The sequence below is a fragment of the Bos mutus genome, chromosome 2 (genome assembly GCF_027580195.1).
Source record: "Bos mutus isolate GX-2022 chromosome 2, NWIPB_WYAK_1.1, whole genome shotgun sequence".
Lineage (NCBI taxonomy): Eukaryota > Metazoa > Chordata > Mammalia > Artiodactyla > Bovidae > Bos > Bos mutus.
This window is the reverse complement of record NC_091618.1, coordinates 7,610,858-7,633,040: the sequence shown is the minus strand read 5'-3', so window position 1 is coordinate 7,633,040 and position 22,183 is coordinate 7,610,858. Positions and strand designations below refer to the sequence as shown.

At 42.7% G+C, this 22,183-nt stretch overlaps 1 protein-coding gene across 1 annotated transcript in view; it reads right to left on the bottom strand.

Annotated features, from left to right (window-relative positions):
- Positions 1 to 22,183, bottom strand: part of NIPAL3 (NIPA like domain containing 3) — a 54,343-nt gene that overhangs the window by 21,305 nt on the left and 10,855 nt on the right. Inside the window, exons 3-5 of the mRNA XM_005900714.3 lie at positions 10,077 to 10,145; positions 8,178 to 8,349; positions 5,417 to 5,476 (exon numbers count right to left, since the gene is read on the bottom strand). Coding sequence (XP_005900776.1) covers positions 5,417 to 5,476; positions 8,178 to 8,349; positions 10,077 to 10,145 — 301 coding nt within the window. The remainder of the gene's footprint in view (positions 1 to 5,416; positions 5,477 to 8,177; positions 8,350 to 10,076; positions 10,146 to 22,183) is intronic.

Here is a 22,183-nt window from a genome sequence, read left to right as displayed (position 1 = left end):
TCTCTGAATTTTCGGTTTTTCTTTACTTAAAAAAAAAAAAAAGAGAGAATATCTCCATGCTGCTGCTGCTGCTGCTGCTAAGTTGCTTCAGTCGTGTCCGACTCTGTGTGACCCCATAGACGGCAGCCCACCAGGCTCCCCCGTCCCTGGGATTCTCCAGGCAAGAACACTGGAGTGGGTTGCCATTGCCTTCTCCAATGCATGAAAGTGAAAAAATAAAGTGAAGTCGCTCAGTCGTGTCCAACTCTTAGTGACCTCATGGACTGCAGCCCACCAGGCTTCTCTGTCCATGGGATTTTCCAGGCAAGAGTACTGGAGTGGGGTGCCATTGCCTTCTCTGATATCTCCATGAATGTCATTTAAAAAAATAACATTTAACATGAAAAAAAATTTTAATGAGGTAGAGCATGCATAACAAAAAGTGCTGGATGAATTTTTACAAAGTGAACTCACCATGTCACCAGCACCCAGGTGGATAAAAGGAATGTTAGCAGGACCCCCAAATCCTCACTTTGTGTCCCCTTCCCGTCAGTAGACTCCACCCCAGGGTGACACTTTGACTTCTGCCGGCACTGATCGTTTGCCTGGGTTTGCACTTTATATCGATAGAATCATACACTGTGTTTTCTCGTGCCTGTGTTCTTGCAAGATTATGTTTGTGAGGTTCATCTGTATCCTGGCCTGTGGTGATAGTTTCTTCATTCTCACTGCTGCATGGTGGCCCACGTGTGAATAGGACACAATTTATCATTTTTACTGTTGATGGGCATTTAAGTAGTCTCCAGTCTTGGGTTATAACAAATCATGTTGCTATGATGTTCCTGTGCATGGCATTTGGAAAACAAATGCATGTACTTCTGTTGGGCATAAAACTAGGAGCGGAATTCCTGGGTCCCAGGACATGCAGATGTTCAGTTTAGTAGGTATTGTCATGGTTTTCCAAAGTAGCTGTACCCCAACTTCCACTCCCACCAGTACAGTATGAGTAAAACTGCATATTTTTTCTTCTTCATTCTAGTTGTTTTGGTATTGTGCTCTGGTTTAACGTGTATTTTATAAGGAACATTCTAAAGCTAGATGGGCGAGATTTAAAAAAAAAAAAATAAATATATATATATAACTCTCAAAAGCAAGCCTTCAGAGCCTATGTTTTCCAAATGACAGGCACAGAAATTTTCATGGCAACATGATTTATTATAATGCAAGACTGGAGACTGCTTAAATGCCATCAACAGTAGAAATGATAAATTGTGTCCTATTCACACGCAGACCAACATATAGCAGTGAGACTGAAGGAACTACCACCACAGGCCGAGATACAGAAGAATCTCACAAACACAATCTTGCATGAACACAGACAATTTTTTAAAAACTGTCTAATCCTCTCCCAGTTGGCTGTTTGAACTACTCCCAGGGAACTATCTAAGTACCATCAGCACTGCTCCGCAGACTTGTCAGAGACTGTTGGTGGCCCAGGAGGCATGCTCCTGGGTGAACGTCCAGAGTCTCCTGACTCTTCCCCAGGGTCCTGTCACACTCTGGCTGAACCCTGTGGGGTTGCTGAAAAGCTTCCGAGGTTGAGGGAGCCCAGCTCCAGGCAAGCTGAAAAGGGCTATGACTTTTGAGCTGCACATATGGTGACCACAGGCCTCTGGATTTTTCTGTGATAGAAATAACTATACCTGTTCCATTCTACCCGGAGAAGGTGATGGCACCCCACTCCAGTACTCTTGCCTGGAAAATCCCATGGACGGAGGAGCCTGGTAGGCTGCAGTTCATGGGGTCGTGAAGAGTCGGGCACGACTGAGCGACTTCACTTTCACTTTTCACTTTCATGCATTGGAGAAGGAAATGGCAACCCACTCCAGTGTTCTTGCCTGGAGAACCCCAGGAACGGGGGAGCCTGGTGGGCTGCTGTCTATGGGGTCGCACAGAGTTGGACATGACTGAAGCGACTTAGCAGCAGCAGCAGCAGTTCCATTCTACCGTATCTAGGAAATGTGATACCACATTAAATGTCCTTTATTTTCAATGCTTACTCCTTGGAAGGAAAGTTATGACCAACCTAGATAGCATATTAAAAAGCAGAGATATTACTTTGCCAACAAAGGTCTGTCTACTCAAGGCTATGGTTTTTCCAGTGGTCATGTATGGACGTGAGATTTGGACTTTGAAGAAAGCTGAGCACCAAAGAATTGATGCTTTTGAACTGTGGTGTTGGAGAAGACTCTTGAGAATCCCTTGGACTGCAAGGAGATCCAACCAGTCCATCCTAAAGGAGATCAGTCCTGGGTGTTCATTGGAAGGACTGATGCTAAAGCTGAAACTCCAATACTTTGGCCACCTGATGTGAAGAGTTGACTCATTGGAAAAAACTCTGATGCTGAGAGGGATTGGGGGCAGGAGAAGGGGATGACAGAGGATGAGACGGATGGATGGCATCACCGACTTGATGGACATGAGTTTGAGTGAACTCCGGGAGTTGGTGATGGACAGGGAGGCCCGGTGTGCTGTGATTCATGGGGTCACAAAGAGTCGGACATGACTGAGAGACTGAACTGAACTGATTTTCATTCTAGGCCTCAAAAGGTGTTAAAAAAAAACTAGTCACTAAATTGCTCAGCAAATGAAGCAGCCATGGTTAAACTCAACAGGGTAAGTTCTGTGCAAGCCTATTTCTTTAAGTTCTCTGCAGGCAGGGACAGGTCTCACTCATCAATATGCCTGCATTGTCCAGCAAAGGACTAGCACTGGGTGAATGTTTGCTGAATTTCATGGAACTTTAAGCAGGGTGGCCACACACAACTGTGCAGGTTGCTCACTGCACAATGGCAGCGAGGAGGGCTAAAATCTAGCCCAAGCTCTGCTCACCAAGGCAGGTGCCCACAGAACTACAGATGGCCAGAGGGGCATCTTTTTCCAATTCACATAGGGTGTGCTGCTCATTCCAGGACCACCTAGACTGACCCTGGAAGGGACACAAACCTTTACACTGGTCTCTGAATCAGCCCAGCCCCACCCCTCTCCTTCTCAGAATTACTACAAATCATTCTGAGTCTTTGCAGCGTGGTTTATTTGCTGAACAGTTCAGTTCAGCTCAGTTCAGTCGCTCAATGTGTGTCTGACTCTTTGCGACCCCATGGACTTCAGCACACCAGGCTTCCCTGTCCATCACCAACTGACGGAGTTTACTCAGACTCATGTCCATTGAGTCGGTGATGCCATCCAACCATCTCATCCTCTGTCATCCCCTTCTCCTCCAGCCTTCAATCTTTCCCAGCATCAAGGTCTTTTCCAGTGAGTCAGTTCTTCACATCAGGTGGCCAAAGTATTGGAGTTTCAGCTTCAGCATCAGTCCTTCCATTGAATATTCAGGACTGATTTCCTTTAGGATGCACTGATTGGATCTCCTCGTGGTCCAAGGGACTCTCAAGAGTCTTCTCCAACACCACAGTTCAAAAGCATCAATTCTTCAGCGCTCAGCTTTCTTTATAGTCCAACTCTCACATCCATACATGACCACTGGAAAAACCATAGCCCTGACTAGCTTTCTGAACAGTAGTTCTGCTTTTTCCAGAGTTAGATTCTTTTCTTTTTCCACCTCCTCTTCCAGTCTTGCTCTTACTCGTCACCAATGATTCAGAACAGTGGTTCTCAAACCTGGCTGTATGTCTGCAGCGTCTTGGGAGTTTCTTCTCCCTGACGTTTTGTATTTAGAAACTTTCAGACACACGGAAAAGTTGAAAGAGTTGTATAGGAAGCATTCATAGTCCCACAGCAAGATTCTAAATTGACATTTTCTTATACTTGCTCTATCGGCTATTGATCCATTTTCTTCATCCCTCCACTCATTCTTCAAGCCAGGTTATTTTTGGATATATTCCAAAGCAAGTTGCAGACAAATATACTTCATCCTGGGGAGCTTTGTAAGAATGCAAATGCCTAGGGCCCTCAGCCCAGATTCAAAGTCTCCGGGAATACAGCCTGGACCCACCATTATGTCACTTCCTAGCATGGCTTGTAAGGTCCTCCATCATCCAGTCCTCATGTGTCCTTGCTCTCATGTCCTCCTTCCTCCTGTACTCATCACCTTACAGCTGTGCTGGCCTTACTGATACCAGATATGCCAAACTTATCCCAGCCTCAGGGCCTTTGCACCTGCTGCTTCCTCTGCATGGAACACTTTGCCCACAGACCTTGGCAATGGTAGTCTCTTCAGTATTACCTGGGTCTGGGCCCCACCTCTTCAGAGAGTCTATCCCTGACCAGTCTAGGAAAAGTATCCCCATGTTCCCAGTGCCCCACCAAAAAGCATTGTTTTCTCTGAAGCACTCACTAAGATCCAGAATTATCTTGTTGATTTAGTCATATAGTTCACTTGTTTATTATATATAAACATGTATACAGATGTATACAGATATATATATAGGGCTTTTCCAGTTGACTCAGTGGTAAAGAATTGTTTGCAATGCAGGAGCCTCAGGTTTGATCCCAGGGCTGGGAAGAAGAAGGGTATGGCAACCCACTCCAGTATTCTTGCTTGGAGAACCCCATGGACTGAGGAGCCTGGCGGGCTACAGTCCATAGGGTCCAAGAGTTGGACACGACTGCGACTCAGCATGTCTGCACGCACACACATATATATAACATATACATTAGATTGTAACCTCCATCTCTCCTACTGCTATATCCTCAGCACCCACGGCAGAGAGTGGAACTGAGTAGGTAACTTCTTCCCCACCCCTTGGGTTTCTATGTGGAGGGGCCTCCAATGGACACACACTTCTGCTTCTTGCCGCATTGGTCCACATTTCTCAACTGAATGCAGATAATCTATGAAAAGAATTTAAACACTCGGGTTTTGTTCTTTTTTCTCCCTTCTCTGCCACAAGATATGAATGTACGGCAGTAATTCTGGATAAGTGTTCCATTCTGTAAACCTAAATATTTCCTTGGGAGGATGGCCTAAGGTCTAGGTGGGGGCTGGGGCATACTGGAGGAGAATGTAAACAAGTTCATGCGGCTGCATGTTCTAACCTAACTTTCGTTAGTAATAAGGCATAACTTCTGATCTCCTGTTTGGCTTCCTTGTTTAGTTCCCATTGCTTTAAAACTCAGGGAAAGAGGGAGCCTTTTACCGGGCCTACTAAAATCCCAATAGATGTTCAATAAATACTGATTATATGCAATGAATGAAAGCCCATTTTAAAAAGTTTCACAGATGGTTCTGATGGATAGCCAGGTTTGGGAATCACTGATTAAAAAACCCAGCCCTCAGTAGCCTGCTGAGGGTGGGATATAGAACCACATGGAGGAGAAGGAGACAGATGATCTCTAGATTGGGAGGAGCTGGATTTATAGTGAAAAAGGACACAAGAATAAAACTACGAACATGGGCTCAAACCAATGAACTTACTCAGGAAGTCTTTAGGTTTCCATTTTTCTTTGATGAATATGATCCCTATGATGGCGCTGGCTGTAAGGAAAGAATAGCAGAAGAAGAGAACTGAAGCTCCCGTCAGTCAAATGCGAGTCCCTTCACCCACGCCCTCTGGGTTGGCTCATTTGCACTGGAGCTTGGTACTTCCTAAGCTCTCACTCATGCCCCCAAGAGCTCAGTCCCTTATAATGTCCATCTTCAAAACAGAGGCTCCTCTCTGAGCCTCCCTGAGGATTTCCTACAAGGCCAGGAGCACCAGGGGTTGACTATTTGCTGTATGACCAGCAACTCACACAAGTTCTTTCTGGCACATTCACTCTTTGGGGTGGGCACTATTATGATTCCATGTGAAACATGGGGACACGGAGGCTGAGAGAGGGAAAGGAATCCCTTAAGACCATGCAGCTGGCAAGGAAAGGCTCAAATCTAGGACTGCTGGAGGCCAGGGGTCCTGGTCCTTCACAGCAATGTCCACCTCTGATGTTTCCCCCTGGTTCTTTTCTCTTCCTGACTCTTGCAAGCTTACAGATGCGTTCAAACGTCCTCATGACTGTCCTAAAAGAGCAGGCTGGCATTGATTGTGAATAGCCCTGGATTACTGTCTCAGGTCTGCCTCTTCTGGCTGCGTTTTCTGGGTTGGTCACTTCACCTGAGAATTCCTTTCCTGATTCAGCCTGCACCAGCGGGCTGAGCGTTAGTAGTCAGGAAACCACGAGTAGCTCGGAATCAGCCACAGTGTGAGTATTTATACCAGAAATACTACAAATCAGGTCTTCCTTTTCTTTCTTACTGTTCTGTCCTTTCCCTACCTCCTTTCACCTTCTCTCTTCTTTCATTTTCTCTCTCTCAAGTTCGTTTATCAGCACATCACTGAAAATACCTACTTCTCCCTGGAGAAGGAAATGGCAACCCACTCCAGTATTCTTGCCTGGAAAAATTCCATGGACAGAGGAGCCTGGCAAGCTAGAGCCCATGGGGTTGCAAAAGAGTTGGACACAACTAAGCAACTGAGCACACAGAGTTATAGGGTCAATTAAATGAGATAACACATGCAAATTATTTATCACACAGTTTGTGATCAATAACTGAGCTATTATTATTATTAAAGCATCTGGAACAGTGACTAATATGTAATAGGTAACCAACAAATGGTGGTTATTATTTTAATATTTATTTATTTTTAATGTTATTTTTTTCTGGGTGACTAAGAAGCTCTAAGATCTCTGTAATTTCCAAGGGCTGATCCCTGAATTTCATCATTATAATTTGCTCTATTTTAAAGAATTTGGTTATTTGATCCTTATTAAACTTTAAAGGCTAGTATTTAAAGCACCTGTCATTCAGTCACATATTCCTCTTTGTGAATAAAGGTTCTGAGAGCCCTTTGGACAGATCAGCAATGCACAGAGGACAAATCTATTAAAACCCTGTTGGGACAAGCAACAACACAGGTGTGAAACGTGGGCCAGATGTAAGACAGTAGGGAGAAGTCATGACTATGGTAGACAACTTGCCTCAGTGAAAGGCACTCAAATGATATTTTGAAACAATATTGTGTTGGTAAGAACATGGCATGCCTGAAGATCTTGGTCATCTTGTAGGCTGCCTGTTTACCCACCCTGGTCAAGAAAGAGGGGCTTTCAATAAATAGGATAAGGGAAAGGAAATAAGTTTCCACTCCTTTGCCAACTCCTGGTAATTGGTAATGACTGCCTGAAGCCCTGAGGATTCTGAGGGCCCATCCAGGCTCACAAGGAAGGAAGGCTATGATTGATTAGTGATGTCTGCCTTGGGTACAGGAGGGGCCATAATTGCCAGGCATACACCATCCCTGCTGGCCCTCTTAGAAGGGCCTCTTAATTCCAGGAGGATTAAGACTCAAAATATGATTTTCTCCTTTAAGAGCAGGGAAGAGCTTCTCAGCACTACAATCCTTGCCAGTAAGATGAAAGGAAATATTTCAAAGCAAGTTCATTGTTCTTGCTCCTATGTACAAAAAAACTATTGTCCACTAATCTACTAAAATCTTTTATTTAACGAAAAAAGAATTTTTTCTAATTCTATTTTATTTGTGACCTCATGAACATCAAAACTCCTTTGTCTTCTAGATGGTTTAAACATTCTGAAACACTGGTTCAGTGATTACAAAAATTACAGAAAAAATGGCAGATGAGAAAGTTGATGATGTTTTTAAAATTATATCAGTGGATGTAAAAAGATCAGCAAATAAGGTGAATATGCATTTCTTACAGGGGCTTCTCTGCTGGCTCACATGGTGTGAGATATCTGAATTCTATGAAAGCTTAGTTTATTTTCATGGTGTTAGGATGAACGGGTCAAGGTTAATCTTCCTTCTGCAGTAAAAATAAAAAGCAACTCCGATGAACGTTCTGAATCTTAAACAGATTTGGGAGGCAAATAGCCTGGTGTGCATCCCAGCCCTGCTCCTTACTAGCTGTGTGATTTGGGAAAAGCAGCTTCACCACTCTGTGCCTCAGTTTCCTTATCTGTAAAATGAGAATAATAACAGTGTCTCCCTCAAAAGGCTGCCAGGAGAATCAGTATCTGTAAGTGCTTAGAGTAGGGGCTGCTGTGTACGAAGCCCTTTGTAAGTGTTAGGTTTTATTAGCAAAGCAAAAGCTGGCTTGTTGAACAGGTCTCTTTGATCCTGGCGGTGACACTGATCACAGAGGTGGGCGAGTCCCAGGGGAGGGGTGGGGCGGGAGCTGTGTCTTACCTATCACAGAGACAGCGCTGAGGGGCACGATCAGAGAGAGAGGAGCAAAGGCGTAGGAGGCAAACACGCCCAGCTCGCCCAGAAGCATCAGGAACAGGCCCAGCCACCATGTCTTGGTCTTGAAATAGGCCCGAGGGTCCTTGGAGCCTGCAAGGCGGATGTGGCAGTACTTCTAGAAGTCCAAGAAAGAACACGATTCATCCAGATCTCTGGGGAAAAGATGCTACAGCACACGAATCCTAAATCCACACCCCTCCCCCAACTCTTAAAAATAACTTGGGGGAGATTGTCAGATTTTTCTGAGTCCTCCCTCAGAGAAGAGTAAACACTGAGACAAGAGCTCTCAAACTGGCTGCAAGGCTTTACATTCTCCAGGAAGCTTTAAAAAAATACATGTGTCTGGGCCTCATCCTCAGAGGGGAGGTGTGGGCAAGGCCTGGAAATGTGCATTTCTGATGTACATCACAGGCAACGGGCAGTCTGGGGTGAGAGCCATGACCTATGGACCCCCACTTTAGCCTGGCCCTCGGGTTGACCCTCTAACTGCAAGGCTCAGAAGTCCCCGTGTTCAGGGTGCCCACCTGGATACACTCTTTTTTGGAGAAATGCCCACAGCGCTGCTGGGCAGACTGTGAGTGTTAGTGGGTCTTCCCCTCCCTTGGGTGGACACTTGGCCCAAGCAGGGACAGTGTTCCTAGTTCTGGAAATGTGAACTTGGGACACAGACCCTGAGGCAGTGACTAAGGAAAGCCCCAAAGGCATGCTGACTCAGAGGGTCAAGTCTGCCACGTGGGTTGGATCATGGTGCGGGGTTGTGTAGAAGCAGAAACGGAAGCAGAGGAGCTGGTGTGCAGAGGGAGGAGAGGGAGTCAGACGAGGAGCCAGGAGACCACGCAGCCTCAGAAACACACACGTGTGCACACGCGGAAGCAGAGTTTCCACGTGCCCGCTCTAGAGAGGTGGAGCAGCTTGCTCGCTGAAGCTGGGGCAGCATGGAGGGAAAGGATTAGTCATGTGCTGTGTTTGTCCGGCTTGCCGGCGTCCAGTCTGTTTTTTTCTTTCTTTTTAAGTTGTGGCATGTGGAATCTTTAGTTGTAACATGTGGGGTCTAGTTCCCTGACCAGGGACTGAACCCGGGCCCCCTGCACTGGGAGCATGGAGCTTAGCCACTGGACCCCCAGGGAGGTCTCAGGTGTCAAGTCTTATGCTGGGCTTCCCAGAAGCAGTCCTTGAAACAAGGGCTAGGAAGCAGGGCATAGATTTGGGAGGTGATTCCAGGAAGCAAAATCAGGGAGGTGCAAAGCGAGACAGGCTAGGGAAGAAGGTCATTGACGGGTACACTAGAGGGTGAGTTAGTGCTTAAGGCAACTGGGGCTCAATTCCACTGAGGACCCTTTAAGAGACCCTGTGAACGCTCCTCAGAACCATCCAACCCAAGGATGGGGGGCTGGGGGTGTTTATCCATTGAATCCCAACCCCCACGGGTTGAAGGCTGCCCTGGGGCATTAACAACCACACGCAGCTGGTTGTCTAGCTGTACCTGCAGTAGTGGGGGTCATTCCCACGGTGTTCTGAGCTCACTCCAAACCACAGCTGCCTGGGATCTCAACTAGGCCAAGGGCATGTGGGGCAGGGCATCCACAGCAGCTGCTCCAGGGCACTCCCCACCCCACCTAGAGACTTCTAAATAACAGAGAGCACTGTCTTCATAGTTGAGGGATGATGGGGGATGAAGTGGGGCATAGAAACAAGAGAGAATTCTGGAACCATCCACCAGGTATTGTCCCAACCCCGGGATGGGGGGCAACATCCCACTGGGAGGAGGCAGACACGCCTGCCCCAGATAACCCGACTCTGGCTACATCTCTGCGCTAGGCAGTGCTGGCGATGGAAACATACCTGGAGATTCAGTGCAATGCTGACCACAAGGTGCCCGAAAATGGCCAAGAGAGCGCCGATCAAGTTTTCCTGTAAGGAAAGTTCACAGAAGCAGACGTGAATGAGCTGGGCCTAAGCCAAGGGGACCCAGAACACAAACTGTTCAAACAGTTTGAACCCAACTGTTTGCTGTTCCAAAACAAAATCAGAAAAACAACCTTCATTACAAAACCACGCCTCCTCAGACCCTCTACTGGAATTTTTCTGCCCGAGTTTCATCTGGCTGCCTTGCTAGTTTAGAGAACATAGCCTAGAACTGGACACTACCAGAAAGCACCAACTTCTGCCCACTGACCCCAAGGATCTGATAAGGCCCAAGTCTGGTCTCCCAGTCCCCTACTATATTGACTTGGCACAGGCTGGCACAGAAGTCAGAATTTACAGGAAAAACACAGGCAGGGATATGTTCGCCATCTAATCAATGGAGTCTTCCTCTTCCCAGAGGGGTCTCAGTGAGACTCTCTTAACTGGCAAAGTTGCTGATGACACTTTTACTTATTTAATTTATAAAAATCTAATTTATGTCACCTTAAGAATGAGGTTCAGATTCGTTAGCATGACATTTTTTTAAAAGAAAACTTTATACAGTGATAACCAAATATATATTCACTATAGAATAATTAGGAAATATAAATGAAAAGAACAATAATACAAGAAGATTAAAAAAATCATAGACAGTTACTGCAAATGTTTTGTTTTTTGTAAAAAAAATTTCCGTCCATAAATTTAGATGTCAATAGAAATGTTAATATATTTTATAGAAATAAGATGATAACCTGGTCCTTTACCTAAGGTATTATAAACGCACTCCCCATGCATGTGTGTACTAAGACACTTTAGTTGTGTCTGACTCTTTGCGACCACATGGATTGTGACCTGTCAGGCTCCTTTGTCCGTGGGATTCTCCAAGCAAGAATACTGGAGTGGGTTGCCATTTCCTCCTCCAGGGGATCTGCCCAGGGATTGAACCCTTCTCTTATGTCTCCTGTGTTAGCAGGTGGGTTCTTTACCACTAGCACCTGTAAAGCCCCTGATTCTATGAGTTTGACTATTTAAGATACCGCATATAAGTAGAATCATGCAGTATCTGTTTTTCTGTAACTGGCTGATTGCCTCAGTCAATTTGGGCTGCTGTAACAAATGTGACAGACTGAGTGGCCACTATTTCTCACAGGTCTGGAGGCTAAGAGGTGCAGGATTAAGGTGCTGGGTGATTCTGTTCCTGGTGAAAGCCCTTTTCCTGGCTTGCAGATGGACACCTTCTTGCTATGTCCTCACATGGTAGAGAAAGAGAACTAACTCGGTCTTGTCTCTCTTACAATGGCACTAATCCCATTTATGGATGCCCCATTCTTGTAATTGCCTCCCAAAGTCCCCATCTCCAAACACCATCACATTGGGAATTATGACTTCCACAAATGAATTAGGGTAGAAGGACAACAGGCACATTTAGTCTAGCACTTACTTCAGTTTGTATAATGTCCTCAAGGTTAACCCATGTGGTGGCATACTACAGGATTTCCTTCTTTTTTTAAGGCTGGGTAATATTCCATTGTGGGCTTCCCTGGCGACTCAGTAGTAAAGAATCTGCCTGCCAATGCAGGAGATGTGGGTTTGATCCCTGGGTCAGGAAGATCCCCTGGAGGACGAAATGGCAACCTATTCCAGTATTCTTGCCTGAGAAATCCCATGGACAGAGGAGTCTGGTGGGCTACAGTCCACGCATGGAGTTGCAGAGAGTCAGACACGACTTAGCAGCTAAACAACAACATCCCACATTCCATTGCAGTATATACCACATTTTCTTTCTTCATTTATCAATGGACATTTGGGTTGTTCCCACATCTTGACTGCTGCCAATAGTGCAGCAATCAACAACAGAGCACCGATATCTCTTTGAAGTCTTGATTTCAGTTCTTCTGGATCCTGCCCAGATTTTTGACCCATCGAATTGTGAGCAGTAAAATGGTTGTTGTTTTTAGCTACTTAGGTTGTTGGTTATACAGCGACAGCTAACTGATGCGCTTCCCTGGTGGGCCAAGGCCGCCTAACAATCCAGCAGTTCTGGGCTGGGGCTCAAGATGTGACTCTATTCCAGATGTTTACAAGTGGGTGGTTTTCATCTTCCACTGATCTGAGTATGGATCACTCTACTGTTGGGTGGTTTCCCACTTTTTTGCTCAGTGAAGGTATTTTAATGTCTTCCCATCTTAATGTCTGGCTCTAAAAGCCTTTTAAGGCCATTCCATGAACCCGGAATATCTTAAATTAACTTGTCACTATCTTTTTTATTGAGACAAAATTAAAAAACCATAAAAGCCAGCATTTTGACCTTTTCAAATGTTTTGTTTCTAGTGTATTCACAATGTTGTTACAAGTAATGGCATTGAAAACAGTGGAATAAAAGAACTCCAGGGAACTATCCTTCCAGAAAAACCATGAATGAACTCGTAAACACTGTCTAAATCAATTTTTATACAACTCTGGAGTCTAGTTAAAAACTTATAACAAGCAGGGGAAGGCCTGGTAAAGAAAGAAGCATTTGCTTTATGGGCAGAGAGCACTGCGGCATTTTAAATCACCTGCCAACTATTCCTTAAACTACAGACCCATGGTCGTCATGAGGACAGAGGGAGCAATAAGGACTTTATTTGTTAGAAATTGTGGCTGTGGATTCTGACCTGTCTGGCACAAAGGCTTGCCTTTGTTTTGCCTGACTTGGGAAGCTTCCAGGATGCTATTGCCAAAAGCACTTAAACGTACAAGTATTGGACACAGCAGCCTGGAGCAAGGGATAGCACAGGGATGAACAATAGACAGAAGGGAAAGGCTGGGCAGGAAGAGGCCAGGAAGGAAGATACAGGGGGACAAGGTGAGTTGGGAAGGGCTTTTAAAAGCTCCCAAGGATCCTGCGGAATCAAGAAGACAATTCACATACCCAGGGCTGGATGTGTGCTCCATAAAACACTTGAGAAGATGCTAAGCCTTCACCTCTGGTAGCCTTCAGGCAGAGGAGAAGCAGCAAGAATTCAGACAGAGTTGTAAACAGACTGGTAAAGCTTGGAGCAGTGCCCCAGCAGAGCCAGCCTGCAAAGCCTGGGAGAGTTTTGTCTTGTTTTGCTTTTGCTCTAGGCATTCAAGGAACTCTACTGAAACACAAACTGACCACCAAGCTAACAAACACAGACTTGGGTGAGCCACACACAACCGAAAATAGACTTTACCAAAAAAAGTTGAGAAAAATCACTAACCAAGCAAACAATAACAAACCACAACAAACAGCAACCACAAATGGGGGGTGCAGGGGTGGGGTGCATCTGATTTCCAGAGTTGCCACATAACCTGTTTCTGTTTGGCCGCCCTGCACAGCCTGTGGGATATTAGTTCCCTGACCAGGGATTGAACCTGGGCCCTCAGTAGCGAAAGCACCACATCCCTAACCACTGGACCTCTAGGCAAAGTTGCCACATAACCTCGAATTGTGCCATACTGATAACTAAATCCAGAACATTTCCATCACCCCCCAAAGAAATCCCAAACCCATTAGCATTTATTCCCCATTTCGCCTCCCCTCATTTTCTGGAAACCACTAGGCTGCTAGCTGTCTCCATGAATTTGCCTATTTTGGACATAAATGTGACCTTACTATATGTGGTCTTTTGTGACTGGCTTCTTTCACCTAGAATAATGTTTTTAGGGTTCATCTAACAAAATCAGCACTTCATTCCTGCTTATGGCCAAGTAATATTCCACTATATGGATATACCACATTTTGTTTATCTGTTCGTCAATTACATTTGAATTATTTCTACTTTTTGTCTATCATGATTGTTGTTATGTTTGTGTACATTATATGTGTGTATATATATATATATGTATATATAAGTGTGTGTGTGTTTTCAATTTTCTTGGGATTTTTCTAGTAGGAATGGGGTTGCTCAGTCACATAGTAACTCTATGTTTTACTTTTGAGGAACTGCCAAGTTGTTTCCTATAGTGGTTACAACAATCTACATTCCCACCAAACAAGGGTTCTAATTTCCCTACATCATTGCCAACACTTGCTATTTTCCTCTTTAAAAAAAAATTATGATAGCCATACCAAAGAGTATGAAATGGTATCTAATTATGGTTTTGATTTGCATTTCCCTAATGACTTATGGCATCCCATTCCAATACTGTTGCCTGGAGAATCCCATGGATGGAGGAGCCTGGGGAGCTGCAGTCCATTGGGTAGCTAAGAGTCGGACACGACTGATCGACTTCACTTTCACTTTCTACTTTCATGAATTGGAGAAGGAAATGGCAGCCCACTCCAGTGTTCTTGCCTGGAGAATCCCATGGACGGAGAAGCCTGGTGGGCTGCAGTCCATGGGGTTGCACAGAGTTGGACACGACTGAAGCGACTTAGCAGCAGCAGCAGCAGCAATGACTTATGATGTTGAGTATCTTTTCAGCTATATATTGGCCATTATTATATCTTCTTCAGAGAATTGTTTATTCAAATCTTGACCTATTTTTTAAAATTCACATGTAATAAAATGGACTATTAGTCATCTTAAAACATATAACTCAGTAGGATTTAGTACATTTTTAATGTTGTGCAACCCTTTGCCTATTTTTAAATTTTTATTATTGAGTTGTAAGATTTCTTTGTGCATTTGTTAAAAGATTTTTATTATTTTTATTATCTTTTTATTATTGAGTTGTAAGATTTTTTTATATCAGTTCAGTTCAATCGCTCAGTAGTGTCTGACTCTTTGCGACCCCATGGACTGCAGCATGCCAGGCTTCCCTGTCCATCACAAACTCCCAGAGCTTAGTCAAACTCATGTCCATCGAGTGGGTGATGCCATCCAACCACCTCATCTTCTGTCGTCCCCTTCTCCTGCCTTCAATCATTCCCAGCATCAGGGTCTTTTCCAACGAGTCAGTTCTTCTCAGCAGGTGCCCAAAGTATTGCAGTTTCAGCTTCAGCATCAGTCCTTCCAATGAATATTCAGGACTGATCTCCTTTAGGATGGACTGGTTGGATCTCCTTGCAGTCCAAGGGACTCTCAAGAGCCTTTTCCAAAACCACAGTTCAAAAGCATCAATTCTTTACAAGATACTAAACCTTTGTCAGATGTATGATTTGCAAATATTTTCTCCTATTCTATGGGTCAAAGCTTTATTTTCTTGACAGTGTGCTTTGACAAACACAAGTTTTTAAGATTGATTATTTTTTTCTTCTGTTGCTATGTGGTTTTTGGCATCATAATTTTAAAAAACATCGTCCAATACAAGGTCACAAAAATTTATACCTATGTTTCTTTCCAAGACTCTTTCTTTCCAAAAACTCTTTCCAAGAATATTTAGGTCTTTGGTCCATTTTGAATTAATTTTTTTTACATGATATGAGGAAGGAGTCCAGCTTCATCTTCCTACAGGTGGATATCCAGTTGACCCTACATCATCTGTTTGAAAAAACTACATTATTTTCCTGTTGAGTGGTCTTAGCATCTTCGTCAACTATCAATTGACCACAGAGGTATTGGTTTATTTCTGGTCTCTGTATTATATATAGTCCACTGATCTGCATATCTATCCTTATGCCAATACCACACTGATTGCTGTAGCTTTGTAAAATTTTTGAAATCAAGAAGTGTGAGTCTTCCAAGTTTGTTCTTCTTTTCCCAAGACTGTTTTGGCTAGTTAGAGTCCCTGGTATTTCCATGGGATTATAGGATCAGCTGGTCTCTAATTTCTCTTTCTTCCTTTTCACATATTTGTGAGTTTCCCTGTTTGCTGCTCTCAATTTCCTTCTGTTATTGATTTCTTATTTCATCCCACTGTGATCAGAGGACATGCTTTGTATCAGTGGTCCCTAACCTTTTTGGAGCTAGGAACCACTTCTGTAGAAGAGAATTTTTCCAAGGATGGGGGCAGAGGAGAGAAGCAGTTCAGATGGTAATACAAGTAATGGGAATGATGAGGAACAGCAGATGAAGCTTTGCATGTTGCCCTTGCTCATCTCCTGCTGTGGGGCCTGGTTCCTAACAGGACATGGACAGGTACCGGTTCACCGACAAGAGGTTGGGGACCCCTGCTTTATATGACTTCAATCTTTTATTTGACATTTGTTTTGTAGCTTAACATATGCTCTATCCCAGAGACTGTTCCATGTGCATTTGAGAAGAAGGTGTATTTTACTACTGTTGAGTGGAGTGTTCTATAGATGCCTGTTTGCTCTAATTGGTTTATGGTATTGTTCAAGTTTTCTATTTCCTTGATGATTTTCTGTCCAGTTGTTCTATCCATTATTAAAAACATGGTATTAAAGTGTCCAACTATTACTGTGGAACTATTTCTTCCTTTAATTCTGTCATTTTTTCCTTCATATATTTTAAGGCTCTGTTAGGTGCACATATTTTACAACTGCTATATCTTCTTATGGACTGACTTTTGTATCATTATATAATGTCCTTCTTCGTCGCTCATAACAATTTTTGTCTTAAAGTCTATTTTTTCCAGTGCTAATACACCCACTCAAGCTCTCCTTTGGTTACAATGAATGGAATATCTTTCCCCATCTTTTTACCATCAACCTATTTGTGTCTTTAAATCTAAAGGACATCTTACAGATAGGATATATTTGGGTCATATTTAAAAAAAGTCATTTCTGCCAATCTCTGCTTTTTAATTGGGCAGAGTTTAATCCATTTACATTTAATATAATTATTGATAAGAAGGACTTCTGCCATTTCATTATTATTCCCCTGTATGTCTATTTTTAGTCCTCAGTTTCTCCATTACTGCCTTCTTTCATGTCAAATAGATACATTTTCTAGAGTACCATTTTAATTCCCTTTTACTATATATTTCTGAGTTGTCTTCCTAGTGATTATACTAGTGATTATAATTACCATCTTAATTTCAGTAGTATACAAAACTTTGCTCCTATATAGCATCTCTCCCTTCTCCACTTATGTTGCAAATTTCTTCATTATCTTTTGCATTTCTTTCATTTAAAAAGATATTGTATTGGATTCTCCATATCTCACTTATCTTTGCTGATAATTTATGTTTCCTGAATAAATGGCCTAATCTGAGCACAAATAAATGGAAATAGTGGAAGAATGTGATACATGCCACAAAAGAAGGGGTAGAATTTTAAAGGAGGAACTTATTCTGGTCACAAGAAAGTATTTGTCTCAATGTCATGTGGCAGATGCAGTGGAAGGCCATAATCAAAATCCAGGGTCTTGGATTTTTACATGGCTGAGTTCTTTTCCAAGGGCTGGCCAGCTCTTCTACTAGAGATAGCTTGGTCTTTGTAAACTGACAGACCAGGCTTGTTTAGATTAGAAATGATAATGACAAACAACAACATTTATTGAGCATTTACTACATGTCAAATACTGTTTCAAGTACTTTATATATATTAACTCATTTAATCCTCATAATAACTACATAAGGTAGGTACTGTTATTTAATTTTACAGTAAACAACAAACTGGAAAATTTAAAGAGATGGGAATACCAGACCACCTGACCTGCCTCCTGAGAAATTTGTGTGCAAATCAAGAAGCAACAGTTAGAACTGGACATTGAACAACAGACTGGTTCCAAATTGGGAAAGGAGTACATCAAAGCTGTATAATGTCACTCTGCTTATTTAACTTATATGCAGAGTACATCATGAGAAATGCTGGGCTGGAGGAAGCATGAGCTGGAATCAAGATTGCCAGGAGAAATATCAATAACTTCAGATATGCAGATGACACCACCCTTACAGAACTAAAGAGCCTCTTGAAAGTGAAAGAGGAGAGGGAAAAAGTTGGCTTAAAGCTCAACATTCAGAAAACTAAGATTATGGCATCTGGTCCCATCACTTCATGGCAAATAGATGGGGAGACAATAGAAACAGTGACAGACTTTATTTTGGGGGGCTCCAAAATCACTGCAGATGGTGATTGCAGCCATGAAATTAAAAGACGCTTACTCCTTGGAAGGAAAGTTATGACCAACCTAGATAGCATATTCAAAAGCAGAGATATTACTTTGCTGACAAAGATCCGTCTAGTCAAGGCTATGGTTTTTCCTGTGGTCATGTATGGATGTGAGAGTTGGACTGTGAAGAAGGCTGAGCACTGAAGAACTGATGCTTTTGAACTGTGGTGTTGGAGAAGACTCTTGAGAGTCCCTTGGACTGCAAGGAGATCCAACCAGTCCATTCTGAAGGAGATCAGCCCTGGGATTTCTTTGGAGGGAATGATGCTAAAGCTGAAACTCCAGTACTTTGGCCACCTCATGCGAAGAGTTGACTCATTGGAAAAGACTCTGATGCTGGGAGGGATTGGGGGCAGGAGGAGAAGGGGACGACAGAGGATGAGATGGCTGGATGGCATCACTGACTCGATGGACGTGAGTCTGGGTGAACTCCGGGAGTTGGTGATGGACAGGGAGGCCTGGCGTGCTGTGATTCATGGGGTCACAAAGAGTCGGACACGACTGAGCGACTGAACTGAACTGAACTGAAGGGCAAAGTATAGTTAAATTTATAATATTTCAATTTCCCCAATCTTTTCTGAATAGATTGGGTTAATGCAAGGTGCCCTAAGTGAAAAAAGTTACTAGCATATTGATAGTGCTTTTTTGGTAAACGTCATGGAAACTGTAAAAGCAAAAACAAACCCCTTTTTAAATTAAGTGTGTCTAGTATGTCGTTGTGAACACAAATGAATGAGGCCTTAAACATACTGTTAGCTGATAGGTCAATAAAAATAGTTTATCACTACCTGATTTTTAGCACAAAACTCAGAAGGAGTTGAAAGAATTCAGTGATTCACTACACTTCTTCCATTCTGGTTATGTACAGAAGCTCTTCTAGCCATAATAACCAAAGCTTGCAATAGAACAGATGCTAAATTCTATCTCATTCTACCAGTTAGTAATATGCATCTTAAATATTGAAAATAAAGTCCTATTTTTCTCATTCAGATATATTTTTCTAAACAATATTATTTTTTGCTCAAAAATGATAAAATTTATACTGCATTGATCAATTGCTTTTATTCAATTATATAAAGAATTCTGTATTGAATCAACACCTATGAAGCTTATGTCAAAGGAAAATTTTTTAAACGAAATTTGGTTACATACTCTACACTTTTTCTTGTAGAAGTATGATAGGTATTTCCGTAAAAATTTTAAGTGTTAAAAAGCAGACACATGTAAACAAAGAAGAACAAAGAGTGTTTTTGCTCACCACCCAATTCTACAAGGATTAGGCTGCAATCTGTTGCAGTTGCCGATCAACATTAAGAAAACAACAGGATGTTCTGTGTTTGGACAAACAGGCCCCTTTGAGAGTTAAATGCATATCTCAGGAAAAAAATGTAATGAATCTAGATTCTTGTATCTTCCCACACATAAAAAAAAAAAAGCACTAAAATCATTAACTTGAGATTTTTTGGGGACTAGCAATAATCTTTTACCCAGATGTATATTTTACTGCATGTGTTTCCTAGTAAAAAATCACATATAAACTGCTTATCTCCCTTACCTCTTCAGAACAGCTTTCTCAGAGCTACTGAGAAGCTGTCTACTGGGCTACAGTCCTCAGTAAGGTCTCTGAACAAAACTTAAACTCACAACTCTTGCATTGTGAAATTTTAAGTCAACACACATTTTTGGGATAATATTCTGTGGGGGAAATGGAACTTAGGGAGGAAAAGGAAAGATGTAAAATTTCCAACTGTTAAAGAAGAGTTTTTTTTAGAAGACTGATGGTAGGTTATCAAGTGGTCTTTATACTTTGGGGGCTTTAGTTAAGCATATATAAGAATTAAAAAAATAGAATTTAAACGCACCAGGAACTATATGCTTTGCAGATATTTAAATCTGTACTGAAAAGTTTGAAGTTTTAGATGTCTACTAAAAGAAAGTGTGAGAAAAGACACTGTTTCCTTGGAGGGTCAAGTTTGAGGACTTCAAAGGAAGTCCTTCCCTCTGTGTTTGGCTCTTAGGATTGAAAGCAAGAACATCAGCTTCATAACAGGCAAAGATCCTGGGGCCAGACAGGTACCCTAATACCTCAGTTTACCTATGCTAATGAGCAAATTGTTATAAACTGGCAGTAATTTTGCAGGAACTGTCTTGGGCAGGTAGAAGACTGGTTCCTGCTCCAACAACACCTCAAAGCTGCTTTTTCTAAACTTTAGTGGGAGACAGAGGAGAGCTGAAACAGGCTCCAGGAATTGTGGGTGATGCTGTTCAGAGGGCAGGTGTGGGCCACACACATATGCAGGTTCAGGGTAGGCAGGACGGTGGGATATGCTTCACTGAGCCTCGGTTCCTCTCTGCTCTGCTGGGCGGGAGGACAGTACTCCTCTGCCAGAGCTGGTGCAGAAACTTCTTGAGATTGTTTGGAAGAAACACTTAACACAGCAACTTAGAATTAGGGTGAACCATATGAAATGACCGATATCCAACCAGTTTTGACCTACAAAGGTGGGAGATTCATATGGTTCAACCTGTAACTGGTAGGTGCTGTCTTATTTTCACCAGGGAGACCAAGCTGTCCTCTGAAAAGACTAAGTCTACGTGGCTGTTAGAGAATGTGCTGTGAAATGTGACACAAAATGGAGTCATTTAAGTCAAGGGGTTTTAAAATGGGGCTGTGAGGCCATTAAGGAGATGGACCTTACATACATCCTCACGGGACGGAACCATGACCTCCAAGGACTCTGTAAACCCACGTGCAACTTGTCACAGTAACGACTTCCCCCAGCTCTAGTGATGGCCTTAGAGCTCAATCACACTTAGCCACAATGAGCTTCTGTCTCTAACTCCAATGAAAATCCCTTGTAACGCAAGCCTCCCTTCACCTTTAAAAGCCCTTGACTTTTACTGTTTGAATTGATACTTGAATCTGTGTGCCCTGGACTGCAGTTCTCGAATTCCAAATGAACTCTTTTTCTTTGATTATTTCTCCCTAGGTTTATTTAGGTTGACAGTGTTGTTAACAACTTGCCTAGGGGCAGTAAAGAGATAAAGACAGGACATAAGCAGCTGTGGCCAAACAGACAAGTCAATCAGAGAAGAGGCTGTGGAGGTGTGAAACCCAGAATGAAACTTGTGAAACTAACAAGGATAAACCAGTCTAAACATCAAAATCAAGGTTAAAAGGTTACTATACTAAAGAAGGCTGGCTTAATTTCTGAAATATACAAACATCTCATATAACTCAATTAACAAAAACACCCCAGACAACCCAATCAAAAAATGAGAAGAAGATCTAAACAGACATTGCTCCAAAGAAGACGTAACAATATGATGGCCAACAGGCACATGAAAAGATGCTCAATGTCACTAATTATCAGATAAATGCAAATCAAAACTATAACAAGGTATCACCTCACACCAATCAGAACTGCCATCATTAAAAAGTCTATATATAAATAACAAATGCTGGAAAGGATATGGAGAAAAAGGAACCATCCTACACTGTTAGTGGGAATGTAAATGTCGTCACTATGGAAAACAGTGTGGAGGTTCCTTAAAAAACTAAAAACAGAGTCACCAGATGACCAGAGCAATCCCATGCGTGGGCATGCATCTGGATAAAACTCTAATCTGAAAAGAAGCATGCACCCCAATGTTCACTGCACCACTATTTCTAATAGCTGAGACATGGAAACAGACTGAATGTCCATCAACAGAAGACTGGATAAAGACACGGTATCAGAGATAGGAATACTACTCAGTCATAAAAAAGAATGAAATGATGCCATCTGCAGCAACATGGACGCAGCTGGAGATTACCACACTAAGTGAAGTCAGTTAGAAAGAAAAAGAAATATTACCGTGTGATATATCACTTATATGTGGAATTTAAAATAGGACACAAATGACCTTACCCACAAAACAGGAACAGACACAGAAGACAGACTTGTGGTTGCCAACAGCAGCGGGTAGGGGTGGTGTGGCAGAGGGATGGACTGGGAGTTTGGACTCGGAGTTTGGAATTAGCAGAGGCAAGCTATTTTATATGGAATGGATAAACAAGGTCCTACCGTATAGCAC